Source organism: Gallus gallus, chromosome 4 (assembly GCF_016699485.2).
Source record: "Gallus gallus isolate bGalGal1 chromosome 4, bGalGal1.mat.broiler.GRCg7b, whole genome shotgun sequence".
Taxonomy (NCBI): Eukaryota; Metazoa; Chordata; class Aves; order Galliformes; family Phasianidae; genus Gallus; species Gallus gallus.
Genome location: NC_052535.1, coordinates 21,321,429 through 21,342,315, shown reverse-complemented (window position 1 = coordinate 21,342,315; position 20,887 = coordinate 21,321,429). Strand labels below are relative to the sequence as shown.

At 37.5% G+C, this 20,887-nt stretch overlaps 1 protein-coding gene across 2 annotated transcripts in view; it reads right to left on the bottom strand.

The window, feature by feature from the left end:
* The window catches only part of RXFP1 (relaxin/insulin like family peptide receptor 1), a 48,100-nt gene extending 27,959 nt beyond the window's left edge, over window positions 1–20,141 (bottom strand). For both annotated transcript variants that reach the window (XM_420385.7, XM_015285335.4), the window contains exons 1-2: window positions 19,929–20,141; window positions 2,513–2,668 (exon numbers count right to left, since the gene is read on the bottom strand). In XM_420385.7, coding sequence (XP_420385.3) covers window positions 2,513–2,668; window positions 19,929–19,977 — 205 coding nt within the window. In that variant the 5' untranslated portion in view covers window positions 19,978–20,141. The remainder of the gene's footprint in view (window positions 1–2,512; window positions 2,669–19,928) is intronic.
* Between the last annotated feature and the right edge of the window lie 746 nt (window positions 20,142–20,887).

The following is a 20,887-nucleotide window of genomic DNA, read 5'->3' as shown; positions in this document are numbered from 1 at the left end:
CCACCTTAAGTAATTTGCAAGGCCAGAATACCCAGATAGCTTCTGTATCACACTGTAATTGACAACCATATAAGAAATATCTATGCCTTTTTGTCATAATGTCATTGAAAGATTTTTACAAAGCAACTCTCTCTGAATATCTAAGAGTGCTTTTATGCTAATTACTTCTCTGCTTGTTTAATGCATTGATATTTCTTAAAAGTGTTATTTTGGTAATCAGTTTCTATTAATACTCTGCACATATAGCAGTTACTATTGAACAGCTGGACCTTGAGTTGTCTTATGTTTAGAGTATCTCTTTTTTTCAAGCATTTTCACCCAATTTTTGCAATGGCATTATTATGATCTTCAAAAGAAGTGCTTTAAAAAAAAAAAAAGTTGTCTTCATTGATATCATCCTTCCCATCAAAGGAAGGACTACTGTTTGTGATAAATTATTTTTTTTTTTTGCACCTCCTTTCTTTATAAGACTGGTTTAAAATAAATGCAAGTCTTTCCTATAGTATTTTTCTGTAGGCTGAAGATAGGGCTTTGTCATTACTGAAGGCATAATTGGTGGAGCAGTTGCTCTAGCTAGCTGTACCTGAGAAGCATGTATTTAGTATTTCTGAATTCCTTTTAGGGCCAACAGTATTTTTTCCCATCCCAATCACATGTGCTGGCTTGAATGAGTTACCACCTCAAAATTCTTATTTAAATTTATGCAAGATAGAAGTGTGCAAGAATTTAAAAGTTGAGTTACTTAATTAGAGTACCTTGCGGATAAGATTAAATGTTCCTATAGTGCTGCACAAAACAATTACTTCAGTGAAATAATTTAATTTTTAATTGCTTTTCAGTAACCGGGAGCAATGACTTCAACTGGAAACTATATATTAAAAAAAGGGTGTAAAGAACTAGCTATAACTCCTGGCATAAAGGCAGGCACACTGAAGTGGTCCTGGGAAACTGCAACATAAAGAAACAGCTGGATAGCATCCTTGTCTTGGGAACCAATTGGTGACTCTTTCTTTCTTTGATTTTAAGCAAGATGAATGGTTGGAAAAAAATCTATCCAACAATGATTTCCACACATCAGTGTAGGAATGTTACAGAAACCCCAACAGAACATTTCAAGTTTTCAGGTAATGTAATTACTCTTCTTTTAGCCAAGCAATAAAATTTGACTGCTATATCAGTTTTAGAGCTGAATATGACCACAATGCATTATATAAGGTATGCATTTTGAGAATATCAGGTTAAGATACAAGAAAAAAACCCACTAATTTCTCAGAGTCCTGATACAACTCATCATCTTTTATAATTTAGGCTCTCAGAAATGGTATCTAGCTCACTGTTGAACTACTGTGCTTGGAAATGGATTCTATATTGCAGCAAAATTGCTTTGCAGGCTCTGTTGTCCTGTATATTCTGTTACAAATCTGTATGTCTCCGAATCCCCACTTGATCAGTCTGTACACTTTTAGCAAGTCCTTGCACAATAGACCTTCTGGTACTTTACAAAAATGGAACATGAATCAACTGTTTAAGAGGCAACTTATACACAGAGAAACAATAGAACAAGAGTCAATTTTGTTCAACGTTTAAAACATTGGCAATGAAAAGTATGTTTATGGTGGAAGTAAGTGACAAATCTAGAAGAAGGAACAGGTCTTTTAAATGGGATTAGAGCCAAAAGTAATTTTCACATGGAGTAAAATGCTAGAATTTCATAGGCAGAGAAATAAGATACTGCATGCAGGCACAGTTTTCAGCTCTGAGGATATGGAGTGAAAACAAACATGGCTTCATTATCTCATTGATTTTGCTGAGATCGTTAATGAAAAATGCACTTACCATATTTTGTTTCAAATTATACCTTTCAGAAAAATTAGTGTATGTAGCTTTAAAATTTCACTTCATAGTTTTTATTTTTTGTCTCCATGCACCATTCTGATGGCAGTGTGCCTGGCCAGATGTGGCAGCTTCACTCCATGGAGATGGAGGCAGGCGTGACAAGTACCGTAGCAACAGGCAGCAGTGGCCTATGTGCATTTCCTGAGATATCTACATTTCCAAAATCTGGCAGCCTCGCAACTTGCAGAACTCATACAAGCATGGCTTTGTTTTTTCTTCTGTTTTAGGACATGAAAGATTTCGACCAACTTTGAAAATTATTTTAAATTATGCTTCCCAGCCAGCTTTAACAGTTACATCAAGCATTACAAACTGTCAGCACATAGGTCCATCTTTCTGCAGCAGGGATCTTTTCTAGTTCACACACACATACACATCATCAAAACAATATGTAAATATGATAAAATTGGATAAACTTCTACGATATGCAAATATGGACCTTTCTCCCTAGCAAATGGGTTGTTGAGAGGCTTTATCAGGGAAAGCCAATATCTACTGCATCCTCTGCAAAACACGTAATATTCTTGCTGCTACTACTCTGTAACTCTCCACTTGGTGCAAACAGTGCATGGGTTTCAGTGACTGTCAGAAACAAGGAAAAGCTTTAACAACATACCACAGTTGTCTTCATCAGCATGATTCCCACAGTCATCCTCACCATTACAGTGAAGTTGTTGGGGCAAGCACTTTGTGATATTGCCACAGGGAAAGTAGCCCAAGGGGCAGGCAGCACCGCCTCTGGAAACAGGATCTTCCAAAGAGTCACGAATGACTAAACAGAGACAGAAGAAATATGCTTACTTTTAGATATGCTCTTAGAAGCATACAGATCACTGAGATTGTGCTTTTATAAATATTCATTTTCATTTGAGTGTGAATATCAAGTCATAAATACTTATTAGTTCATCAGATGTTCAATTACAAGAGAATATTAAACACTCTTAACTTGGCAAAAAAACATTTATATCGTGAGCTAATTAAAATTTCCTTTGATATAAAGCAACCAGGTAATTCCTCCCCATGCATCCTAGTAACAAGATGCAAATGCTAATCAAACAAGAGAAATGACCTAAGGCCAATATTTAAAAGGATAATTTTGCTTTGCGCTAAAAATTAATTTACTATAGCAATAAGCCAGATAAGCTATGTAGATGTGGATTATATTAATTTGTGCTGAAATTTGAGACCCAGGTGGATAAATGACTGACCTTTTATACAAAGTCAGAATGATATACTTCTAAACATATTCTAATTTTAAAGCAATTACTGGACATAAACTGATCAAGGATCAAAGAACAATGACAGTAAGCTCAAGTCTGTGACATAGCTTTGCCAAAGAGTGATCAAGACACAGAAGCACAGCCACAAATCCTTCAGAAGAGCAGTTAGCCTGTTCAGAATCTTTGGAGGCATGGTTCAGAATTTGTTTGTCTGAAGTTTATAGAAAACAGGATCTGTGCATTTAAGCCCACAGCTTATAGGAAATCAACTTGAAGAATCCAGGGACCTCATGGAAGAAATGAAGGAATATGCTGATGAGGGTCAGTTGGGGCAGTTGAAGGATTCAGCAACAGGATTCCACTGGTCCTCTGCTCCTCAATTTGACTGCAGCTTCAGCTCCCCACATTTGCAGATGCACAATGCCTTACCAGTCTCCTCAGGGACAAATTCTGCCATTGTCAACAGTTTTCAAGAACAAGTGCAACTGATCTACAAAGAGCTTTTGTAGTGGTTTACAGAGTGCTAGCTCAAATTTCCTTTCAATATCAACTTCTTTCCATGAGCAGACGAGTTTAAAATTACACTAGAATGCAATTGATTCTGTTTCCAATATATCAGAAAGAGAGGGAAGTATCACCAGCTCACAATGCTACCTGGTGCTCTTCCCACTCCCAAGGCTTCGCGCAGGGTCATTCTGAAAAGGACTGCTAATTTCATTTTTGAAGTACTTTCAAAATATATCAGATACTCTTTATAGGTAACTTTTGATTTGGTGGATGCTGTAATGGAAGGATGGAAATTCTATTTTAAGTTTCATTTCTTCTTAGAGCACTTGAAATACTCTATACAATCATTACTATATGTAAAGAGATACTTGTTTTGTAAGTGGCACCACAGTATTTGCACATGCAAATTTTTTTCAAGGTTATGGTCTTAAGACAAAATATGCTTCTTCTATGTAGCTTTATATGGTTAAGGATGGGCATGTTTTCATACAACACCTTATTTTTGTCCTTGTTTTTCTCCTAAACTAAGGAAATCATCTGTAAGTGAATTAAGTACTTCAAATCCATAGTTCTTTAAGAACTTTCATCTGTTAAACCCTTGATAACATTTACAACTTTTATAAACTGAAATGTAGGAGTAGCAGAAGAAATTCTGGGATCAGTATTTTGTTTATTCCCATAGGCACAGAATTGTCTTTGCTATCAGAAGTGTCCTGCCGTATATTCCAGCTAACAATCAGTGAATGATTTTATGATTTTAAAAAGTTGATTGGCTTTTATGCACCACTCTGTAACTTACATAATGACTCAAATGGGCTTCTGCTTTAGGTCTCTATAGGCATATAGAGATCAACAGGGATAGAGAAGTACTGATGATAAAGCTATATTTTAATTGCAGGATGAATCTGCTTATGTGTTGTTCTCTGCTGCTCTGTGCTCATACTAATAGTGTTTTTTATTTTAATTTATTCCACTTAATAATACTTAGCAAAAAGTCTTAAGCAGGCTGATGATATAGCATTAAACAAACAAGCACACGTGGTCCTTAGTGCCTGAAGTCTCATGCTGCACAAAAACATAGAAATCAGACAGTTAAGGCAGTCATCTGTCACAATCTGAGGTACCTGATAAGAAACACCAATACATAAAAATCAAATAGAAATAAATTAAAAAAAACCCTCAAAATCTTTTTATTTTGTTATGCCTTCTGCTCTATATACTGGAGATTTATCTAGACTGAACTTTGCACTTGAAGGGGCTGATATCTTTACATTTTAGATGACAAATTATGGCTCTTACATTCTCACAGCTGAGTTCAATGGAGCTTCATAGCATTTTAAGAAAGCATTATTTAGTTAAAAAATATTAATTCCTGAACTAATTAATGAATATACTTTCTGTCTCAGTTCTAGACTAACACATCGTGAAAGAGTAAACACAGTGGAGGATTGTATCATTCTATGATTTCTCTGTAAATTTATTCACTTAGCGATACTGATTCTGAATCACTTGTTTTGTGCTACCTTCCTATGTGTTAACTGTGTCAACCTTCCTATCTGTTATTGTTCTTTTCATATCTCCTGTTTTATTGTGCTGTCCCTTCTAGCACCTAAATTTCCTGATACAGTAGCTTCAAAATTATTAATGATTATTTAACAATGTCATCAACTGTTTCATGTTGGTGCTTAATCTAAAAGGGAAAAAGGTTATTTTGTTCTCCTTTCATTAACCCACATGTTATGTCACTGCTGCATACGTGTGTCATTATTCAAAGACAAACCTCTTTTGTTTTGTATGTTCACATACACACCCAGAGTGTGCTCATGATTCAGCAAATCAGGATCTGTTCCTGACTACTATGTACTTTGTGATCTCCCCCCACCAACTCAATTGCTCTCAAACCTTCAAAAGGAGAACAAGAATTCACGTTGTACACCTTTTAAGCTTGTCCAGACATGCTGCTTCGAGGTACTTATTCCTACAGCATCTGTAATCTGTCTCAGAGAAGGCAGATAACTCTTCTCCTATTGTTCTTTAAAAGGGGAAACTAATTTAACAATGCCCAAGTTTTCTTTTCTTAATGGAATAACCAAAATTGGCTTGATATCTAGTGTAAGGTAAAACTGTCTCCTCTAGGGATGCAGAAATAATGTGGAAAGGACACATTAGCCCTTCTTTAAGCTCTCATAAGAAACATCCAAAAGAACATATAGGAAAGCCAAAGAACAAGACATTCCCAGTAGAGCACAGCTTTCCTTCAAGATAAACTGATTAACAAAGCTCACTAGTTAAGTGCATCTCTTAAAAACAGAAAAAACAAACAAACAACCTCCAACAAAACAAACAAACACACAAACAGACCCCCAAAACCAACAAAACTGCATGAGCTCTCATGAGCTCTTGGGAACAGGCAATGGTTTACAAGTAGTTTCTGAGAAGCCAGATAAGAAATATGCATGAGAAGAACAAGTTGTTCATGCAGTCACATGTAGCTGTCATAAAACAAGTGAATATTACTCAGTAATGAAAACAAGACTGGGCTGATTAGACAATGCAATTAAACTAATCAAAGCATTATGACTCACTGCTTGGTACCTGCTAGTCATGTGAGTCTTAGATGTATTACTGTAGGTTCAAGTAAGCGCCTATCATAATGTCAAGTAAATATTGCTGTATTTTCCAAAATTACAACCAGATGAAGACTTGCTGTCAAGAGTTCAAAATGACTCTCAAATACCATTAGCCAAGTAACCTAATGATTTTCTTTACTTTGAATTAGTTATCAGTTTGAAAGTGCAGAAGCTGAGGAAATTCAACATTTTTTTTAAAAATGTGAGAAGATTACAAGTTCGAAAAAATTACGACAATCATGGTAAGAAAGAATCCACCCTGTACTTACTATCATGCAAAGCTATTTTACCTACGAAAGCCTTAGATATTCAGAGACCATTGTGAAAGTCTTAGGATGTGAATTTATCACGTCCTAAGACTTTCTCACCCCATATCTTTTTAAATTGCTACAGTACTTCTAGACAGTGGCAAATAGATTAGATCAAGAGAGGACAGCAAATTTCCTTTTGAAATAGCTGCTTTGAAAAAGAATGTTTTCCTCAACTAAAACATAAAGAGTCAAAGAAAACTTTCAAGTTAAAATTGATTTTGCCTGTCATTTTTGTACCAACCTGAACACTTTAAAATGACAGGAGATAAAAGTATTTCTTTTCTGCTGAAAGATGTTCGAAGGGCCTATGAACTGGCTTCCAAAAACCTTTAGCGTGATACAGAGGAGGAGAGCTCATGGGATTGTAACCTTTATTTTCAAAGGCAAATAATTAGAATAAGATTATAAAACAAGTTTATAACTGAATTTCTTTAGCTTAAAAAAATGGGTGAGTGACAAAGAATAGTAATTACAAGTGACTGATGAGATGTAATCAGAAGCATTTAAATCACAATATGGCAGGAAAAAAAGATGAGACGATTGTGCAAAAACAATAACTTTTTCTTTCTGTCTTTTAAATGAACTGTTATCTGAATTTGTGCATTGCAATAATATATAGAAATGAATGATATTTAGCTATTTGTTCCAAATTACTTAGCTTATTCCCATTCAAAAGAACATTTTGGAGCAAATAAAGAGTGGGATGAAATTAATCCAGTTTCTGGATAAGAATACAAAATTAACTTCTGTATGCTTTAATTTAACTTGCTGCAGATTTCTCATGCAAATTGTGGAAATACTTTCAGCACCTAATTTTAAAAAGGCTCTAATAAGGTTGATTAAGAAAACCTTACTAGTGATTTCTGTCAATGAAAATGTCACTCCATTAAAGTTGTAGTTATTAACATAATAAAGCTGTCAATAAGTAATTACTGAAAACAGTTTCTATTTTTATACAAGAATAAAAAACAATTTACACAACTGAACACTGTTAATATGTTTATTGGGAGTAACCACCTTGGGCAAAAATTGTAGGCCAATACACTCCATATTCTAGTGGTGAAAGATAGTATAATACTAATCCTGGAGACATCACTGGCTTGAAAGATTTCCACATCCATACAAGATTTCCACAGGAATAGTAATTCAACTGTTATTATCACCATAACCTTTTCTGTAATTTGCTCCTCTTCTCCATTGCTAAGTTCAACTCTGATGTCTAGAATTTATTCAGAAGCTCAAATGATTGCAACAATTTCACTTCTAACCCCCTGGCCATTTTTTGATACATTGGCCAAATGTACTGGACAGGCTGGAGAAGTGAGCCCACAAGAACCTAATGAGGTTCAATAAGGCCAAGTGCAGGGTGCTGCAGGTGGGTTGGGGCAAACCCAGGTACTTATACAAACTCGAGGAAGATCTCCTTGAGAGCAGCCCTGTGGAGAAGGACTTGAGGGTCCTGGTAGATGAGAAGTTGGACATGAGCCAGCAACGTGCACTTGCAGCCTGGAAGGCCAGCTATGTTCTGGGCTGCATTAAAAAAGGGGTGGCCAGCAGGGAGAGGAAGGTGATCGTGCCCCTCTACTCAGCTCTTGTGAGGCCCCATCTGGAGTACTGCGTCCAGGCCTGGGACCCCTAGTACAGGAAGGATGTGGAGCTCTTGGAATGGGTCCAGAGGAGGGCCACTAAGATGATGAGAGGGCTGGAGCACCTCTCCTATGAGGAAAGGTTGAGGGAACTAAGCTTGTTTAATTTGGAGAGGAGAAGGCTCCGGGGAGACCTCATTGTGGCCTTCCAGTACTTGAAGGGAGTATATAAACAGGAAGGGGAGCGGCTGCTTACAAGGGCGGATAGTAATAGGACAAGGGGGAATAGTTTTAAACTGGGGCAGGGGATGTTTAGGTTGGATATTAGGAAGAAGTTTTTCCCACAGAGGGTGATGACGCACTGGAACAGGTTGCCCAAGGAGGTTGTGGATGCCCCATCCATGGAGGCATTCAAGGCCAGGCTGGATGTGGCTCTGGGCAGCCTGGTCTAGTGGTTGATGACCCTGCACATAGCAGGGGGGTTGAAACTCGATGATCACTGTGGTCCTTTTCAACCCAGGCCATTCTATGATTCTATGATATGATTCTATAATTGACTGTTGCAATACCAGAATTACAATTTTCAGTTGTGAAGCATCATATTTACACTTACTTGACCGTATCAGCTATAATTCTAGGAATGTGTAGTACTTGAACTACAGTCATAAGTTTAAATACTGTGTAAAATATTTGCTCCCACTAAACACAATATAGAGCAAAGGATTTTAGCAAAAAAGATGCATATATTTGACTGCTTATATGGCATGCCAATATTTAATTTTAATTTCATATTGTAACTTTATGTTTTGCTATGCATATAAAAATGCCTTCATACTAGGAAGTTTCCAAAGCACAAAATTTGCACTACCTTTTGCAAAATATAGACTCCAATCTCATAGCAACATTACCAAAGTTATTTATTGGTTATGCTGCAGATAATTCAGTCTAATTAACCTAGTTATAGCACTGGAAGATCCTCTTTGTCTAACTGCCAGATAAATCTGCTCTATTGTAAGCAGAGCAATTCAGCAATGGTACCTTGCCAGAAGATTTGGTTCTACACCTTTTATTAATTTGTCTTTTTGATCCACTTACACAGAACTTAGGATAAAATGAATGTGATGTGCAGAAAACTGCTTAAAAACCTACTACTATCTGAGAAAGCTTCCTTACATAGCATAAAGAATTTTGTATGGAAACTCAAATTTTGGAAGGCACTCCCAGAGGATGAACATTCAGTGATGTCTGACAAAATGCAAATTACTAAGCAGGAACAAACCTCTTTGCTACTCCCCTTCCCCTCTTCTTTCTTTCCCCAGATACACAGAATTACAGTGGTGTCTATTACTTCTGTTAAAAATAAGCTCTCTCTGCCTGTATTCTGACATATTTTCCAATAGAAAATATATTAAGGTAGGTTTTCATTTGCCCTAGCATTTTTTTTAAATTGTTATTTCTCTGTTGATGTCACCAATTTTTATTTCATATTGTTGCAGTACCAAGTCTAAGGCTAGACATATGAAATGCAGGGCCTAGGCCAACAGTGAAGGAATCAGTGTAAATGTATTGAAGAGTAATACCAGGCCAGGCAGTAGCACCCCACCTGGAAGGCCCAGAAAGGCATTAACTAGCCATCAGAAACAGAAAAATCCCCTGTCAGGGACAGATTCTTCCTCACAGTCACCAAGGAGAAGGCTTGGGCTGGTTCTCCAAGGCCTAAAGATAGAAGAAATCAATCACTCCCCCCCCCCCTTTTGTAGCACCTCGTTTATAACAGTTAATGATTGTTTATCTCAGCAATCAAATAATTTGAGATGTACTTAAGCCAAGAAGATCAAGAACTGCTGTTTATTGATAAATTGGTGTCCCTTAAGCAACAACCACTCATGACATCTGGATAACCAGCACTCAGAATTTCAATACAAAGTGATGGTGATGAGGAATTACTATGAAGGAGCTCACCTCAGACTTGTTGCTCAGTGTAACTGTAACTCGGTCAGCCATATGCCATTGTATAGTAAGCCAAAGTAGAACACTGATTAGTGGACACTCATCTATTCAGATTAAAAAACAACAGACATTTATAATAGATCTATTTAGTTTCCATGAAGGAAAGACAGCTATAGTTTATTTTCATGGAACACTGCCATACACAGAAGTCCGTGTACGTGTGTACTCTTGTCCATGCGTGCACAGAAGTAGAAAGTTATCTCTGAGATGAACAAGAAGTACTTGTAGCATAGTCCTGAGAGAAAGCTGCAACAAGAGCATGAAAAAAATTAGAAAGGCAACAAACAGGGAAATTACTTGATGATACTCTAATTGTATGATCTGAGAATCCATTATCTATAAATGAGCAGAACAGCAAAGAACTATGTCACTATCATTAACTACTCATACGAGCAAACGGTCTAAAACATCTTCACATCTTGCCTAACCTCTTCAGTCACAAGGGGCAGATCTACCTACACAGTATTTTATCTCTTCTCTCACATAATACAGTCTTAAACCAATCATGGTAAAACACTCTCAGGTAAGTTTTCTTTATATAGAACTGCAGAGAGTGAAAGGGAAAAAAGAATGGGGAGTCAAAGTATTTGTAAGATGAAACAATCGTTTTTTTCATTCCTTGCTACTTTGGTAAAAGCTAAAAGGATTTTAATGGTAGTTCTTACAATGGAATTAATCCAGCATAATTTAAAATGAAGCTCTGAAGCATACTTAAGACAACTTTTGTAACAGTAAAACCATACAGACACTTGGAGAGCCTGAGACAGGATTATCTGATGATTTCTGTTTATTCACATACTTTTGTCAGTAATAGCCTTTCATAACTATCGAGAATTCAAATTTTATATTGAACCTATAAGTTCAGATTCAAGAGTTTGCTTTGCTCTATAAATCTATGAGATTCCTTCATCTCAAAGTATTATAAAATTTAATTCTATTTTTGCCTTCTTGTGAGCAAAACAATTTCAAAATATTTTAGGGAATTCACCTCTAATGAGCTCATGGGACTACTTTGGGAAAAATCAGTTAGGGGATACTGTGCTTAAATTATTCTCGGATTCCAGCCCATGAATACTTAGTTCAAATGAACACAAATAAATAAATAAATCACAAAATGTCTGCTATATTTATTATGAGTCTACATCACTTGCCACTGTAAAGGATGACACTTTAGTTATAGTGCTATAAATCAGAAATGATCTCAAACTCATTCAATTTTTTACATTAAGGGAATACTGTTAGCTAGTTGTACAGCAACAACAGACATCTTATTTCTTCTTTTACACATTACATAAAAATGAAGTAGATGTAGTTTGCAGATGTAGATGCAGTTTGACAAAACAATCCATCTGCACAGCCTACTGACACAGCCTTCACAGTCCCTACATCCTCCTCTCCCTCTTGACCCTGCTCCAGCTAAAGCAGAATATTATGATGCCCCTTCCTGATGCTGAATGCTTTTGCATTGTCAACAACAAAGAAAGCAAGCTCTGTGAAGCAGCATAAGCTAGAGCAGAACTACCACGTTTCATCCCTAGCATGGTACATGAGGCAAGGCTGAAGGAGGAGAGCCTTGTCCTGGCTGAGACCTTCTGTGCCACCTCGATCCCATAACACCTTCTGCCAGGTATCTGGTCACCAGACATACTGGAGCATGGCATTAAGAAGGGTTCCTGCAGAAAGGCAGCCCTGGTCTCAGCTGGTATTGTAGCACACAAGCACAATAGATGTGTTCTGCCACTAGGATAAGAAGAGAATCAGAGCACAGATTTTGCCAAAGGTTCTGTGTCACTAAATGTTTTGCCGGGCATCTCAAGTCACAGGTAACAGGATGCAAAAGAATATTTACTGTCTAAAATCCATGTCTCTGTATGCAAGACTACTTACATAGTCAATCATTTTAAGGACAGTACCACATAATTTATTTTAATGTTATTTTCAGCTGGAAAATATTAAGTGTGTTTGACCTATACTATCACAAAGCAAATATCCAGGGAAGACATAGTAAGTATTTTTACTCTAATGCTTTGTTATATAATTTACAGAATGTTGTTGGACACGTCTGGAGAGTAAATGCTGAAATCCCAATGCTAAAATTTTAGATGTTTATTATGATACATTGTTTCAATCAAGAGATAATTTCTCAATGGTGTGTTTTTGTTTTACTACATATCTCAGTCTGTCCACATTTTAGTTTTATAGATTGAATATAACAGCTGTATCAAAAATAGCGTATTTTTAATTTAGGAGATCACATGCCAGTACTTAAAATGGCTGTTGACATGACTGATTAGTAAAATCAAAACCTTTCTAACAAGGCAATATTTAAAAATCTCTCTTAAATCCTGCAGATCCACAAATGTAAGAGTTATTTCTCTGGGCAAGAAACCTACCTGACTAGAAAATGATATGAAAGCAGTGGTGCATATGTAAATAAAAGATTTAAAATAAACAAACAAAGAAAACCCTTAGACATATAACAGTGATAAAAAGTCCAGATATGCTTGCTAAACAAGTAATCAGCACTTAATAAAAAGTAACGTTTTTTTTTTTTGTTTGTTTGTTTTTTGTAAAATATATTAGGAAAAGAAAAACCTCTCTTAGCTTACACATAAGCCTCGGGGGACTAGAAAAACCGAACTGCTCAATATTCACTTCTGACACGAATTTGGAAAGAAGGAAGTGGCTGTATTCTTTCTGGATGACGCTGAAAATGGGTATCAAAGGTAAAGCCACATTTCTAAGGGACACTATTTTCAAACCAGGCACATAAGGAGTTTGAAAGGAATTAGCTGAGAAACCCTTTGAAACTAATGTACTTATATAACGGGTTTTGAAAACTGAAGAAAATACCAAGAGACCAGAGGCTTGCCACATTATCTGAATACAAGAAAACAGTGTTTATGGTTTCTAGGTTAAACTGGACAAGTTTAACCTAGGTTAAACTATTCTAAATGGCATAGCATGGAATTGGAGACTAGAACACAACATAGCTAAGTTAACTTCCATTGTAGATGGGTATTCTCAAATCAACATTTAAAAACACAATCATCTGTCATCTGCAACACCATTAGCCAGTCTATTCAAAACTTTTTACCCACAGTCACATAGGTTTTAGACTCACTAATATAAATTCATTTTTTCCTACCACCTGTCATACAGCACAGACCTTAGCTCTGCGTTGTGGCCAGGTCTTCATGCAATTATGTTCTCAGTAGCTGATTCTAAAGCAGTGCTGGTCTATTGCTAACTCAACTATTCTAAAGCTTCCTTTTAAATTATAATTTAAGAACAGTGAACCTGAAAATATTTGCTAACCCAAAACAGATGAAACAAAACCCTAACTTTCTAAGCAGTGCACATTTTCCCCCACTCCCACATTCAGCACTGCATTGACAACCACATCTAGTCAGAGAAAGACTCTTCACCCAAATCAAGTGAATTTCAGAATTTCCTTTGCAGAACGAAGGAGGAAGAGGCGGTGTCCTTCAGCTTTGATGCTTCCAGTCTTAGCTGTCTAATGGCCTTTGCCACTTTCATTGCCGTGCTGTAGTTGTACTTGATCTCTGCTGGGCCAAATCTGTTACTTCATAAAGAAACACTCTGACTGAGTAAAGCCTTCAAGATTGCTACTTGACACACAGGGGGAAACGCTAGGGCCTACGATATATAGGGCTGGGTGAATCAGTGCCCTCTTTGGATAAGCTCTACTCAGTTGTTTCACGTGCACTCATCCACAGTATCAGTGGGCTCTCCCTCCCCACTGCCTGGCCACCTCTTGCCCCAGTGTGGGCTATGCAGGAACAACGCTGTATCCCAGGGCCAGTTCTCCCTACCAGGCCACAGCTGATGGCTGTGGTGCCTCTTTCAGATCCACACTTTCCCAAGGAGCTATGCTTCTTTGTATCTGTACTGACCTGTCATACAGGCCAACTGCATGCTGGAATCCTCACAGACACTGAGGGTACAAGCACGGTGGGCAATGAACATTATTTTTGTCTTCTTAGCGTATACAAAGTCACTTCTTTATATCATGCATTGTCTTGCTGGTTTGGCTTATAACACACTTTTGAAGCTGTACCTCATATTTTTTTTTCCCTCCCCTATGATAGGAACCAAGTGCAAACATAAGTTATTAGCGAGCTTTGCAATTCTGTCACATATACATTCATTTCATACATTTCTGCAAATGCACATCCACATAAAGCTATGGCTGCTTTCCCTTCACTTTGATGACTCTTCCAACAGATTACTGGCATCCTGCTGCTTAGTCTGCTATCTACCCACTTGTAAGTTACAGTATTAAATCTACAATAATTAGAGAATGTTATCTACAACAATTAGACTTCCCTTTTTTGAGTCCCCATAGATTGCTTTATATTACAGTTTAGAATAAGGAATTATTATTCAGACAGAGAGCCGAGACATTGGCATAATATCGTAAATGTTTCTGCTAAATTTAGGCTACAGAATCAGCTTCATAGATTACTTAAAGCATAGCTTTCACACATTTCACTGAAATGATGTTAAATGTTTGCTGCTACATCAGGATTATCAAGCCAACAACTAGAAAACCTGACATATAATTATTATCCATTTATGAAACATTTAGAGAATCCCTGTTGGGAGCAAGATGCAGGAAGAGAAATCAGTTTTCCATAGCAGAGTCCAGTTGCCCTCATCCCAGGAACATCATTTTGTAATCCTCAGCCTCAATCATAATTTATCTGTATCTTCTGCCACAAATTAATAAGTACTCACACAGACAACATAATTGACTGTACATTTCTGACTCATTCTTCAAGTGCAGTCCACATAGAGCAAATTCTCAGGGTGTTACAATGTGAAGAAAATGTACTATGTGTACATAAGATAAAGTAAGCAAATCGAGATGGTGCAAACAGCATTTCCAAATTGATAATGCTGTTTGATACAGATAACATCCTGGACTCTTAAAAGAGGAAATCAATCTTCCTTCCACATTTCATAAAATGACACCATGTCACATCACCACTTCATAACCTTTAGCTCTCCAGATCTGAAAGCTTTAATTATCAGCCCCTGATCAGAGATTTTATGCAGGAGGTGGAGACATTTTGCCGTGAGACAGTCTTGAGCTTCCTTTCCAGCTTTGTAGAAGACCACTCACCATTGCAAGCACAGATCCTTTCTTCTCTACTTGGCCTACTTCTACCTCCTCTTCCCTAACACCACTACATACTTCCCCTCCACTCATCTCCTGGCAGCATGGGATCACCATTCTCTCAGCTTATTCTCCAGGCACTCTGTTCCCCTCTCTGAGCTCCTCATCCTTTAATTCACTGTTCCCTGCCAGCTCCCTTTTACACAGCCTTTTTGTCAGTTTCTGCCTTCTTAGATTTACAGCTTTTCTGATTTCCATTTCCTTTTCTAATTAGTATTAGACTTTCCCTTCACGTTTCTTCTCTCTTGTCCCACTTCCTCCTTTTAACTTCTACTTGCTCAGTCTTTCCCAATACCTTTTCACTTTTCTACTTTTCACACACAACCCCAGTGACTCTCAGCTTCTCATAACCCCACCACCTCAAACAAGACATTTTGATGCCTGATTTGATGGCATTAAAGGATAGAGGATACAGCGTTACCAAAAAACCATCCCTGAGATCACTGGTGACAGTTCTGATGAACTCCACATTGGTCTCTAGGGTTCAAGAAAGTCTGTTGGAAACAGATGATTTTTATGTAATTTTTACATGAGTTTTGCATGAGTGTAACTAAGCTTGAATAAGATTTTCTGATCCAGCAGGGCAGCTCGTAAGAGCACCATCTATCACACAAAGGGATTTTGCAGAGGAATATTGCAGAAGCTCTTATTCTTTTAAGAAATAGCATTTTTACTTCAAGCACCAAGGAAAAAGAAATATTAAAAAAAAAATTAGATTCCAACTGATTACAAAGCATCAGAGAAAATACTTGTGGACATAAAAGGATTTGGTATCCTCGCTCATACTGTGCTGATGGTGCACTGGCAATTTGCTTTGCATGGAAAATTACTACATTCAAATTTGGACTTTGCTTAGGAAGCACAGAATATTGAAATTTCTATTAATAGAGTTGCAGAAATCTTTATAGTAGGCATGTCAGTTGTCTAAGTTTTGTATAGAAAGCTGAAAGTACACTTTGGTGCAAGATTATTTGCTTTGTCAACAAATTTCAAGCGTCAGATTCCAAGCAAGAAGTAAATATTTGATTAATATAAGATTTCCAGAATCATTCAACATGTGAATTATCAATTCCTCATTTTTCTGGAATATTTTAGTGCTTTTGGCAGCTTGATGCAAGTGTCTTTTAATTCAAAGTGGAAAAGAAATAAAGTCCATATTGCATGTTAAACATCAGAGCAAGTAGTTAAAGCCCGGTAGAGCTGCTATAAACAGTTAAGATAGGTTTAAAAGTCAAGTAGCCCTGAGCGTTATTACCAGAGGGGCAAAACGGCCTTGCCGAAAGGTGGAGGCAGACAGCCTGTGCAGACGATAATGCTCTGACTTTCAGAGCTTTACTTGGTCAGTGCATAAAGTTTCCACTGACACTAACTGAAAGTAAAGGAAACCTTTCTCAGGATATCTAGTCTCAGGATATCATATCAATATGATATCCTGATATTGATAAACAAGGTGCACATTATTCTTCTAGCTGTGGGGAAGGCAATTTGATAAATGCCCAAGTGAAAGCAAAGAGAAATTAACCAAAAATTATTATTACACAGTGATAAGAGCTCATGTGGAGTAATTTCACTTTCCTGTTTATAAATCTGGAAACGATCTCAAAATGTGTTACATAAAATGTAACCAAGAGCACTACCCTGCATGATCATAAGCATACACTTCTGCAGATGATTTGGGATGGTTTCCGTCTCACATTTGACAGAAAGCATTTGCTGTAAGAGATCTTGGCCTTGAAAACAGCCATCATGTGCAGGAAGCACAAGATGGGATAACAAGTTTCAGATGGCTTTAAGAAAGCTTCCCTTGTCATTTTGAAATGAGGGTAAGGAAAGGAGGGGAAAAAAAAATGGAAAGAACATAAAGAAGAGAGGGAGTTGTAGGTATGAGGAGAAATAGGATTGGAAAACTTCAGGTAGGGGCACAGACTGTACATACAGACACACATTTAAGATAATAAATGATCCCTTTTCTGTTTCACTTTGAGTAGTTTTTAGATACTAATGTTCTTCAGCTTTTCTTAGTGGTTGATTAATGAATTGTTTGAAGGTCTGTCTGTGAAATGGCAAATTTAAGATACTGAAGTAGCTTTTGTCCCCTGAAGGTAAATCAAAGTGACTCTAGAGACAAATACTATGATCATTACAGCTGATGGTTTTAACAACAGGGAAGATGCAGCAGCACCTAGTGCAGGGCCAACCGCATATCTAAGCAGCCTCTGAGCATGAGTAGGTGAGCAAGCACTCAGACAGATATTCATCCTAACTACACACGGGATGCTGTCAGCTCCAGAACCTGACCCCTCAGGGTCATCATGTTGCAACTGATACTTTTACACTGGTGAAGACCATAGTACAGATGTTTTCAAAGAAAATCCTCTATGTGGTATAGTATAGCCCGCATGAGACTATACTGCAGTCAGGTAGTTGCCAAGAGTTGCTCTTTTTCTTTTCCTCCTTAATTCTTTTTATGAAGAATGAAAGAATGAAAAGTTTTCACATAAAAAGATGTAATGAAGAACTTAAAGTCACAGTAAGGTGAATGGCAATTGAAATTATTTAGGTGCAACCTTAGCTACTGAATGGGAAAATAATGGAATGGATATGGGTGGATCAGGCAAGAGTAACTTTTGAGGGATTCCTATTTCTCATTTAACTTTTTTAGGAGCATCTGTGAGTTGTGGAAATTAAGAAAATGAGTAAATACATCCCTACTTCTAGTGGCCCATAACAAACAAATTCGAATTCCGAACATAACTATAATTCCTTCAGATGAGTTTGCTTTAAAATCAGCTAAAGACTTGAGCAGGATTTAAATCCATCATGTGGAAGAAATGTGTAAGCGAGGTTACAATGCTGATTTCTGGCCAAAGCTCTGGAGGGCAATGGAGCCACAGACCGTGTTTTGAGTGAGTTTAGGAGAAGTGGCACTAAACAGGAAGTGTGCAAAATAGAGCCCTAACAGGTGGCAGGGAGTATAGGCATGCACAGTCTGATCTGCAGCTGCACTTCTCATATCTCTATCACATCTAGATAGGTCATGTGATTTTCTCCTATGGTGGTAATATACTAGGTATGAAGAGACAGTGAGTACCTAAGAATGGAATGGCCATCAGAAGCACAGCACTGGAAGGCCTGTAGTCATTCACAGTTCCCATCTGCAATCACATTTTGCAAAATGCTTTAAAATAGTTCATTAACTTTTATAAGTTCTACAGCTGCGATGAATGTAATGCAACCGAACTGATGCCAACAATAATTTGCACGTCTTGTATGAACGTCTCAACATTTTCCCGTTTTGCTATAGCAACAAGAATGTGAAAGGCTTAATTTGTTTGAAATTCTGCAGTTTATATTCTGCATAACTTGAAGTACTATCTTTAAATATTGGATTACTGCTTGTGGAGAATGCAGACACATACGAAGCCATACTTTGCTCACAGGCTTGTTAAGATCTCATTACCACAGCCTACTTAATTCCTAATAAATTAACATCGCTGTTTTTTTTTTCCACATTTGCAGCACTCATCATGTATTCCTCCAAAACATTACAGAATCACTTAGAGTTTTCCCCCAGATTTAGCTGAGCTTTGCTACCATAAATATGACAATAAATGGGGCTGTATTTCCCACTTCTAATGAGAGCAATGTCCCTTATATATCCTGTCTTACATGGTTTAGTACGCACAGGAAAACTGAAACAGGTTTAATTTAAAAGCAGCAGAGAGCCAGCTGTTGTTTCATACAAAATAATTCAGCCTTACACTATTAGCTACCCTACAAAATTACTGAAGTATTACTTTCATGTTTACTACTGCAACAACAAGCAATGTTTAACATAAAAATCAGAATCAAAGGAAATGATAGCCATTACAACAACTCTATGTGCAGATCTGTATCAGCGGCTGCACAGGGTCAGCTTTACTCGAGTAGCAAGCAGCACTTACACACAGGGTACTCGGCTGGAATGAAGAAAACATTACTAAAGCAAGCAGGAGGGAAGGTGAAACTCCCACCTTACTGAAGTTTTTTGCATCTGAAGGGAAACTTGAATTTAATTCAATCTTCACCTGTCATGCTACTTGAATACCACATGCTGAATCAGACGGTACAATTTCTGCTACCTGACCACGATCTACTTTTCAGGAATGACCAATTCCAGTAGCACTGTGCAGTATCATGGCAAACTACTGAACGAAGTCTAAAATGTGGATTTCAGGGCAGATAAAATGAGTTGGTTCTACAGGTACCTTCATTAAATATTTACAGCAAGCCTGTTTGCAGTTTAAACTGTTCCTTTTTCTTTCTTTTTCTTTTTTTTTTTTTGCATTCCAGCTCATATGCAGTAATAGCAATTCTTAAAGCATTTAACAAAAACAAAAAAACAGTTGATCCCAGTGTGTAGCTACTAACCGTGAGAGGCTGTATTACACTTAGGTACTATAAAAGAATAATTGCCATCACGAACCGTAAAATAGCACTGAGATACTGTAGTTCAAAATCTGCTACTTAAGTTTATTAGCTCTATGCTTTGCAATGCTCAAAGAAAAGAAGACAGATGTACTTACCTTTTGTTCCAATAAGCAAGAATATATAGAAGCACCAGTCAGATGTCATATCTGTCTTTCAGCAATTTAGTGAATAAAGTCAGTGAACGTTGTTCCTTAAATTGCACTCCAGCCAGTGAGCTGCTGGTACGCTCTGCTTCTGACAGCCTTCAGCAGTGCATGAAACAAGCTCCCTTCTCTCCCTTGGCTTCCTCGCCTGCTCTCCTTTGCACTGGGTCTCTCTCTCGCGCTCCTTGGCACACAAACACACTCCACAGCAGAGACTGGGGAGAAAGTTTCAGGTGGTCACGCCAGTCCTCAGCTTTGCCTCATGTGCCGGAGTTGGTCTGTCCAGGGGCAGGAGAAGGCTGGACTGTGTGCATGGACACAGATCCACCCTGGGGAGAGCTGCTGCTGCACAAAACACAGCCAGATCCAGAGAACTGTCATCAATAGTCCAGTTTTTTTTTTTTTTTTTTTTTTTTCTTTTTTAAAGTTGCAATACTGCAAGAGGTCTGAAAAGTACAGTTTTATTCAGGCAACTCTGTTTGAAACTAAATATTTTGTACAGTTTAGATAAAAGCTGGAGGTTTCTCAAGTAAGGGGAAGTGAAATATATAAACACAGCTCTTTCTACCCATCTGGCCCCTCTCTGAAATGCAGAAAAATGCACAATGTAATTTATTTCCAATAACAGCACATCACTATTTTTGCACATTAACTGCTCATCTCGACCATAGCTAAAAGAACTGAAAGAACAAAGAGAGATGTTCAGAAACATATACTATGTGGAAGTAAGTTTTTTCAGATTCTCTCCTTATTTAAGTACTTTGAAATCTCCCCCCTGCCCCTTGGCTTGGCAGTTTCCAGTAGATCCAGCAGGTATCACCTAAACTGAACCACATGTATACACACAGATTTTAAATCTTTTTTCAATCCTGTGAAGGCTAACAGTCACCAGTATAGTGAGATATATTTCA